The sequence below is a fragment of the Chiloscyllium punctatum genome, chromosome 8 (genome assembly GCF_047496795.1).
Source record: "Chiloscyllium punctatum isolate Juve2018m chromosome 8, sChiPun1.3, whole genome shotgun sequence".
NCBI lineage: Eukaryota > Metazoa > Chordata > Chondrichthyes > Orectolobiformes > Hemiscylliidae > Chiloscyllium > Chiloscyllium punctatum.
The window spans coordinates 29,510,598-29,520,379 of record NC_092746.1 but is presented as its reverse complement, the minus strand read 5'-3'; the positions used below and the strand labels follow the sequence as shown (position 1 = coordinate 29,520,379).

Genomic DNA, 9,782 nt, shown 5'->3' with positions numbered 1-9,782 from the left:
TCGGCACAAATCAGGAGCAAGATAGAATATTCCACACTTGCCTGATTGGGTGCAGCACCAAGAACAGTCAAGAAGCTTGAAACAATCCAAGACAAAACAGCCCACTTGTTTGGCATTACATCCACAAGCAGAGGCTGAGCAGAAGCTGATAGCCAATTTCACTAAGCATGGAGATGGCCTCAACCAGGACCTTTGGTTCATGTCACACTGCAAGTGACCCCATTGCACTATACACACACACAGACATCCACATACACACACAAACACACCCACTCCTACAGTCACACACACACTCCTACGGACACACACAATCATGCAGACCCTCTGTGATATACTCACACATACACACACACCCTCTCACAGACCTATACCACTTTGCACTCACACTCATACATATATGCACACACTCTCTCACAGACACTCATAACCCCACTCCACTCCACCACCCCACACCACACACACACATTCACATATATGTTTGTGGGGTCAATTTCTACTTGCAAAATTACATTTGATTTCGCTCAAAAACAGCATGAATCCAGGTAAGAGTCTGTAAATCCATTTTTTAGATTACAATCAGTCTGACCATTGTGGCATAGACAGCCTCACACAGGGAAGCTAACACCTTCAATATATGATCTGGGCTGACAAATCACCAATTGTTAAAGTTCACTTGAGAATGTAACTTTTTAAAAAAGTTTTGCAATATATGTCTGAAAGAACTGAAACCAACATGGCCATACTAAACAATGAGAGACTTAACAAACAATCCAGGTCTTTTTTCAATATATAATTTCAGTTACATCACATTGTAGACTTTTGCGATAAATTCTGTGTCTTACAATCTTATTCTCTACAACCACCTGATGGAGGAGCAGTGCTCTGCAAGCTAGTGCTTCTAAATAAACCTGTTGGACTATAACTTGGCATTGTGTGATTTTTAACTTTGTACACCCCAGTCCAACACTGCTGTCTTCAAACGTGGGAAAGTGTGAGGTAATGCATTTTGGTAGGAAGAAAAGTGTGCAGAAAAACAGCAACTGCAACTGAAAACTGAAAAGTGTCAGGTAATACATTTTGGGAGGATTGACAAGGCAAAGAGAATACACAATGCATGGTAGGACCCAAGGAGGTACAGAGGATTAGAGGGACCTTAGCGTGCAGGCCCACAGATCCTTGTGCTGGGTGTCTCTAATTCACTGCCTCCAGGCTGATCAAGGATGAAAATATCACAATGCTTAAGAAGTATCTACATGAATACTGGAAGCACTATACCAAACAAGGCAGATAATGGCGTCTTGATGGAAAATAGGAATAGAGTGATAGGTGCTTTAAGATCAGCATGGACACGATTGGGCCAAACGCACTCTTTCTATGCTGCCAAAGTCCATAAATCCCAGGCTCAATGTCATTTCTTTTCAAGACTTCCCCAAACATTGAGTGAGTAACTTACAGTCACAATTAGTGGAATTCTTCCACTTTGTCACAGGAAATGGTACAATAGATATGATGGTATCACTTTCACGGAGAGACACTTTTATTTATTTGCTTGCCATCAATTACTATTCGAGAAGATGACGAATTAAGGAGAGTGTAGTGTGAGCTTTAGCTGAAAAGTCCTCAATTTTGTCATGCATATAAATGATTTGGATATGATTTGCAATGATCAGTTATCTCCCACATTCAAATGCTGTGCAGATAAGGTGAATTGGACATGCAAAATAGCCCGTAGTGTTCAACAATGCGCAGGTTAGATGTGTTAGCCACGTGAAGTGTGAAAGCGCAAAGTCAGGGGGATGAGTCTTGGTGGGATGCTGTTTGGAGGGTCAGTGTGAGTTTGTTGGGCTGAATGGCCTGTTTCCACACTGTAGGGGATCTATCATTCTCTGAACTGATACCTAGACATGAAGAATAAGGATCGAGTATGAACTAAAAAGAGAAATGCAATGACAGTTACGAAGAATACATTAGAATAGCCATTAATGAAGATTGAAGTGAATGGTGTGACATTGGAACAATAAGCTTGTGTATTTAGAATAAAAGATGGAGGATACGGTGCAAGTTAGAAGGAAAGAGTATTTCTGAGAAGATGAATGTGTTCCAACCATGTAACTCAGGCTTGTCACAAGGAAAGAAGTCTTAACAAGATACAGTATATCCAACTAAGTGTGTTTCTCTCAACTCTGGATATTACATAAATATCTCTGGAAGAAAATAGAAACATTTGAACTGTGAATGATTCTGTACACAGACAATAAGACAAATGAAGAACAAAAAGATCTCAAAAAGTAACATTCAGAAATAAGAGCGAAGCGGAGAGCAGGGAGAGGAGTATTTCGAGATGTGGGTAGCTGGATGATGTACGTCACAGGGTGGCTGCACAGGAGCTGAGCTGACATGAGGATGTGTGGTGTAAGAGAACCGGGGGTGACACACTATGACAGTGGAACCCCTGGCAAGATCAACTACACTCAGCACAGTGCAACCCCATGAAGTAACAGGCAAAGGTGACGTCACCAGGATCTTTTAGAAATGTGGGATTTCCCCAAAAGGTAGGGAATGGTAATAAATAGTGGAGAAGGGCTGGAAAGAGAGCTACACATTTCAGAGCTTTGTGTAAAGTGAGGAGGAGAGCAATTCAACATGAGACCTGCCCAATGTTAGTGATCCTTGCAGCCTGTTATCTCCTGACGTCTCCTTTTAGAGAGAGTTTGGGGGAGTGCTCGTTTCTCATGAGGTTCTGTCTCTTTTCCTGCAGATTCCTGCCAAGTTTTCCTGGTGTTGTTTGCAGGGCTCGCTGCTTTCCCTGTAACGGAGCTCTCAGGAAGGGAGGTGCGTTTGCCTTCAGCAGCTCTGACCTGCTCAACCTGCGTCCCTCTGGCGATGGAAATCCGGAATACAGCGGCTGAGCTCCGGAACATTCAGGTCAGTCAGTGGCTGGAGACAGAGAGCGGGGTCTGCGCTTTGGGAACCTAGTGGTTGCGGAGTAGGGACTAAAACTTGGAGACTCGGTGTCCGGAGCAGGGGGTGGGGGTGTTGGGGGTGGAGGGGGGGAGTTGAGCCTCAGGGGAATTGGGAACTCGAAGCTCAACGTCTTCACAAAGGAGCAGGACCTGGGTTACACTCATTGTGTGATCTTGTATGACCCTCGTAGGTGTGTGAGTTTTTCTCGCTCTGTGAACAAGACTGGAGCTCGCTGCTGAGCTACGATTTCGACCTGCCACAGATCCGGGCCCAGGACCGATGCTTAAAGATAAATTTCCACAAGGTGAGTGAGAGAGTGAGAGTGGGAGCGGGAGCGGGAGTGTGGCAGTACGAGCACATCTGCCCTGCAGGCCGAGTCGGTCAGGGGCTGTCTGCAGGGATCTGAAGGAGCTCGGGTCGCTGCACTCTCCCGTCTTGTCATCGATTGCATGTGAAAGAGCGAGTTATAATCTCAGACCTCCTCTTCCCAAACACAAGGTCAGGGTTACAGCCCCCTGAATGTCCGGCTGATGTTAGAAATTGGCTGCACCCTCCCCATCCTCCCTTTGTAACCCTGCTCCCACTAAACCAGTGAATCACCTGAGAACTGTAAAAGGTTTGAAGGTTTGCTCGGGCTCAGCTCCTGCTCAGGGCTAATGAAATGCTGCCTCCTAGAGGTGTCCAGGCGGTAACACTGCAGTAGGAGACAGCACAACAGAGCGGGTCAGTAAACAGTGAATCGGGGAAATTGTTCACACGGTGTTAACCGAGAGTGGGATAAACTTCCAACTCACTAAACACAAGGGAAAGCTTCCTTCAGTGCGCCCTGAGTTTCGAAATCACATGGGACATATTTTCGATTCGTCTTTTGTGTGCAGAAGGGTGTCTTACTCGCCCCAGTGGCATCTGAGAAACACCGCACCCGCTGTACTGTAAGATCCCACCATTCTGTGTTTGAAAATAACAAATCTCTCTGCCATTCCTGCGGAGCGGGTCTGGCCAGGCTAAGCCACAGGAAATGTTCCTCCTTTCTGGTCTTCATAGTCCGCGCTTCCAAGTACACATACAGTAAGAGTTCATCCCAAACTTACTTCTGAAAGCAGAGCAGTTTTAGATTGCACCGTTTTAGACTTAACGACCGACTATCGAAACTGGGCTCTTTCAGACAGCAGATTCGGATTGGAATTGTCTCCGAGCTGACCTTGTTAACGTAAACACTGCTATTGAAACTACCTGTCAGCGAACTGACATTTGGCAATTGTTGGTGAGCAGTTGCTGTTTGCTACTGGACCCCCTGCAATAGCATCAGATTCGGGTTTATCCCCCTTTTAACCACTGACAGGAGCTGCTTCTAGATTCAAGATGACATTCAAATCTCGGGCCAGTTCTCCACAGCTTCTTGTTTGTAAACACTCCAGCTGGGAGGGAGGAGCCAGTCTTACCAATTGGTACAAATAGCAACGCGCCTCATCGACCAGCCAGGCCCCTGTGGGAATCCCAGGTCCACTACTGGTGACTTCCCATTCATTGTAACGGTCACTGAATACTAATTGGGAAAGTGAATGATCTGTCTTGAATAGTTGTACGAATGTCTTATTCATTTTCTCTGTCTCTATATATATCTTAGAAAACAACGGGTAAGGAGATGCTCCAATAAACTCTCTGCTGATGAAGGATATTTAATAACGTAACTCAACAAAATGTAACTTTCACAAGTTATTTATTTAAGAAGGCAAAATAATACAAAGCATATACTTGGATAAACTATTTAAGGTATATTTTTTGTATAAATGATTAATAACCATAACTAGTCAGAGAATATGATGATTAAAAGTACAAAACATTCAATATCCTGAAACCTTCTCTTCAGCAAACCTGTCTCGAAGCGATTGCCTCTGGCCTTCAGAAATACAAGCCCTTCTTGTTATTGGTGGAAACATCCATCTCCAGTTCGAATGACCGAGTGACATGGATGAGATCCAGTACCCAGCACCTGGCTGATCTGATCATGAACCAGGTCAGTGCCAACAGAGACAGTTACTAAAGCAACCTCTGACAGTAGATATTCTCAAAACTGAAATTGCACCTCCCTAACTATTCTGTTTCCTTTTATTTCAGTTAAAGGCTGAGTTCGGCATCACTAATCTGCATCAGGCTGAACTGGAGGTTCCAATCTCAGACCAGGCGTCAAACTCAGACTGGAGCACACAGGTGTCAGTGCATGTCATCCTTCGGGACTTCACTAAATTTATTGAGGGAACAGCCCGAGCCATTCGCTTTATGAGAACGCAATCAAGAGTGTGATCTAAAGCAGCAAAACCCCCACCGTATGAACGTTATAGTTCAATATAGGATACAAAAACACATCCACCAAGTGGATGACTGTTGTTCTGTGAAAGAACTAAATAGGTTGTAAAAGTGCACTGCACTATTACCGTTATTTAATATTGGCGTTTCCTGCCAACTTAGTGTTTAGATTTTATTATCGCAATTTCGAGTACATGGTTTGTTAAAGTGAAAATTTTTAGTTTTGTAATTATATTATTGTGAAGACTTTTGGGCTTTGATACTTAACGTGCAATATAATGACTGAATTTGCATCATGAAATATCACTTATTTGATACAATTGTTACATGTGGAGGAAAACACACTTAAGGCTCCAGCTTCATGAAAATGTTTCTCAACTTTTACAAATCAAAACGAAGAAATCTCTCTGCCCAAAACAATAAAATTTCCCCTTTTCATATTATTAATATAATTTATGGATTACTAATATATTTATGTTTCTTGTAGTATTATTATTTGTATTAAGAATATATGGAATGGAATGTTATTTAATAATATTTCTGAGAAGATATTTATTACACATTGACTTCAAAAGATAGTTTAATATTTATGAATTATATTGTATTTATTTGCTTTGCTTGTTTGTTTCAAATCTTAAGACCATGTATTGTGAACGTCAATAAATGAACAATAAATATTCATTTAAATTACTTTGTTGGAGAATCCTATCCAGTGCCAAACAGCGTATGTGCAAACATTAGAATTTGGAAAGAATATTAGAAGATTAAAAACCAGCAGCCATCTAATATTAGAAATGAAGATTACAAACGTTTTTCACATTATATGAAAAGTAAGAAAGAGGTAAGAGCAGATATTGTACTGCTGGAAAGGTCAGGGTCACAGCCCCCTGAATGTCCGGCTGATGTTACAAATTGGCTGCCAGTTCTCTGTCGCGTCTCGTTTGCAAACACTCCAGCTGATCGGGAGGAGCTGGTTTTCTTAATTGGTGCAAATAGCAGGTCGCCTCATCGACCAGTCAGGCAGGTGTGCAAATCACAGGGGCACGACCAGTTACTCTCCATTCATCGGAAAGGTCACTGAATACTGAAAGTGCAACTGCATGATGTGTCCTGAATAGTTTCAATATGTATGTTTGACCCACTAAAGAAATATAATGTCTTTTGTAAAAGATTCGTCGAAGTTATGCACCAATAAACTCTGTACTGATGAACAATATTTAATAACATAACTCAACAAAATGTAACTTTCCCAAGTTGTTTTTTTAAGAAGGCAAAATAATACAATGCATACACGTTGTATTTAGGGTATATTTTGTATACTAATCATAACCATAAGAAGTTAGAGAATATGATGATTAAACGTACAAAACATTCAATATACTGAAACCTTCTCTTCAGCAAACCTGTCTCGAAGCGATTGCGTCTGGCCTTCAGAAATACAAGCCCTTCTTGTTATTGGTGGAAACATCCATCTCCAGTTCGAATGACCGAGTGACATGGATGAGATCCAGTACCCAGCATCTGGCTGATCTGATCATGAACCAGGTCAGTGCCAACAGAGACAGTTACTAAAGCAACCTCTGACAGTCAGTCGATATTCTCAAAACTGAAATTGCACCTCCCTAACTATTCTGTTTCCTTTTATTTCAGTTAAAGGCTGAGTTCGGAATCACTAATCTGCATCAGGCTGAACTGGAGGTTCCAATCTCAGACCAGGCGTCAAACTCAGACTGGAGCACACAGGTGACAGTGCATGTCATCCTTCGGGACTTCACTAAATTTATTGAGGGAACAGTCCGAGCCATCCGCTTTATGAGAACGCAATCAAGAGTGTGATCTAAAGCAGCAAAGCCCCCACCGTATGAACGTTATAGTTCAATATAGCATACAGAAACACATCCACCAAGTGATGACTGTTGTTCTGTGAAAGAACTAAATAGGTTGTAAAAGTGCATTGCACTATTACCGTAATTTAAAATTGATATTTCTTGTCGACTTAGTTTTTAGATTTTGTTAGAGCATTTTTGATTTAATGTTTTGTTAAAGCGGTAATTATCAGCTTTGTAATATTATTGTTAAAGCTTCTGGGCTTTGATACTTAACATGCAATATATAAAGACTGAATTTGCAGATAGAAATATTATTCATTTGATACAATTGTTATAAGTGTGTGCAAATCACATTTGCGAATCCAACTTCAAAGACCTTTTCTCAACTATTTCAAATGAAGTGACGAAAATTCTCTGCCCAAAACATGAAACATGCCCTTGTCATATTCTTCAAATCATCTATGCAGTATTAATATATTTCTGTATCTCACAATATTATTATTTATATTATGAATATACTGTGTGAAATATTCATCCAACAATATTTCTGAGAATGTTTTTATTATGTAATGACTTCAGAAGTTAATTTAATATTTACGCTTTTATTGTGTTTATTTCCTTTGTTTATATTTTAAAACAGTAGATCATGTGTTGGAAATGTCAATTATATGACCAATAAATATTTAATTTTATTTTTTAAAACGATTTTGTTGGAGAATTATATCCAGTATCATACAGTAAATGTGTAAATATATGAAAATTAGAAAGTTTCAAAAGTCTACACAGCTCTTCACTAAGATCATTGGCTGAATGACATGTTTTTTTTGTCCACTCATTCTTAACTCCCAGTAGATCAGTAATCCTTCCAATTCGGGCCTGAATATATTCAATTAATCAACACCCACTGCTCTGTATATTGATATTCCAAAGAGTAACTACATACTGAAAAATAAAATCCCTCCTGTTTTTCAGTTTAAATGGGGAACCCAGTTCAGATCAGATGATGTCCCTTTGCTCTACATTCCCCAAAAAGGGAAACATTCTCTCAGGATCTACCCAGTCAAGCTCTCACAGAAAGTTTTTTTTCCAAATAAGAAACAAATGCTCATTCTTCTCAACTTCAGTGAGTACAGCACAACTGTTCAATTGTTAACACCCACCAATGTAAGCACACCTTTGCTTAAGTAAGGAGACCAACATTGTATGTGGCAGTCTTGGTGCAGGCTCACAAAACAATATGCATTTGTAGCAAGATCTCCTTATCTTTATGGTGCATCCCTCTTGCAATAAAGACTAACATTACATTTGTCTTCTTAATTCTAGGTATACTGTATATTACCCTTCTGTGACTCCCAGATCTCTCTGTAATATAGCATTCTGCATCCTCTTGAAGTTTAAATTGCTTTTCTGTTCTTCCAGTCAAGCTCAACTGTTCCTACAGTATAATCCATTTGCAAATTTTCTCCCTACTTTCTTACTTTCTCTAAATTTATTTGTAGCCTCATCAAAACTGTTTTCCTAGTTATCTTTGTATCATCAGCAAATTTTTCCTACAATATACTTGGTTCTTTCATCCATGTAAATAACATTAATTGTAGAGAATTGCAGCTTCAACTCGAAACCTTTAGCATTCCATCACTTACAGTATATTTTTACAGTTAGTTGACCAATTTCATGTTCATGCTAACATTCTAGCCCCACACCATGAATTCTGGTTTGCTTTTGTAACGCTTTGTATGGCATCTTATTTGCAGTCTTCTGGAAATTCAAATGTCCTAAAGCTATTGGTTGCCTTATAAGCACATTGTTTATTATATTCTGATAGAATCCTAATAAATTTGCTCTGTTATGGACTAAGTCCAGAAGACTCCATCTCAAAACATTATTGAGGTGTCTCACCAAGACCCTTCATAATCACAGAGAGACTTTCTTACACTTACATTCCAAAACTTTCATTCAAGGCTAACATATCATTTGCCTTTTTAATGGCTTGCGCTTTCTGCTTGTGGACCTTTGTGATTTATACACAAGGATCTCCAACTATGACTGAATACCAAGGTTTATGCTTCTCTCTCGTCAACACATCCAGCAGGGCAACACTCTATCAGTCCAGGTCTGGATTATCCTTCAACTTTAGTGTAATAGGTGAAAATGTAAACTTCCGAGTCTGAGGGAGAAGTGTCACCCACTGATTTACCTCCAAAGAAACAGCATTTACAAACATGAGTGAGAAGCAAAAGTAGACCCCCCGCTCAAGCCTGCTCTCCCATTCTGTAAGATCATGGTTTATCAGATTGTGGCCTCAAATCCATTTCTCTAGTTACCCCTGATAGCCTTTGGCTACCTTGTTCGTCATGAACTATCTCTGTATTAAAAATACAGTATTTAATGACTTTGCCTCTATAACTCACTGAGGTTGAGAGTTCCAAATCCTCTGAGAATTAATTCTCTTAATCTCCATTTCAGATGGGAGGCCCCTTATATTTATCCTGTCTTCTGATTCTCATTTATCCCACAAGGAAAATAATTCTTCAAGCATCTACCTTGTCACACTGCCTCAAGATCCAATATGTTTCCAATAAATTAATCTCTCATTTTTTTAAACTACAATGAATATGGACACAAACTGTCAAACCTTTCCTCAGAAGATAAACTATGTCCTCTCAGAAAAGGATCCAGCAT

General features: G+C 40.2%; 1 protein-coding gene across 1 annotated transcript; it reads left to right on the top strand.

Annotated features, from left to right (window-relative positions):
- The first annotated feature begins 532 nt into the window (after positions 1–532).
- LOC140480207 (interleukin-6-like) lies at positions 533–7,107 on the top strand. Its single transcript, XM_072574929.1, has 7 exons — positions 533–542; positions 2,759–2,925; positions 3,155–3,268; positions 4,835–4,981; positions 5,083–5,262; positions 6,670–6,816; positions 6,922–7,107. Exons 1-7 carry the CDS (start codon positions 533–535, stop codon positions 7,105–7,107), a joined length of 951 nt encoding a protein of 316 aa, XP_072431030.1.
- The last annotated feature ends 2,675 nt before the right edge of the window (positions 7,108–9,782 follow it).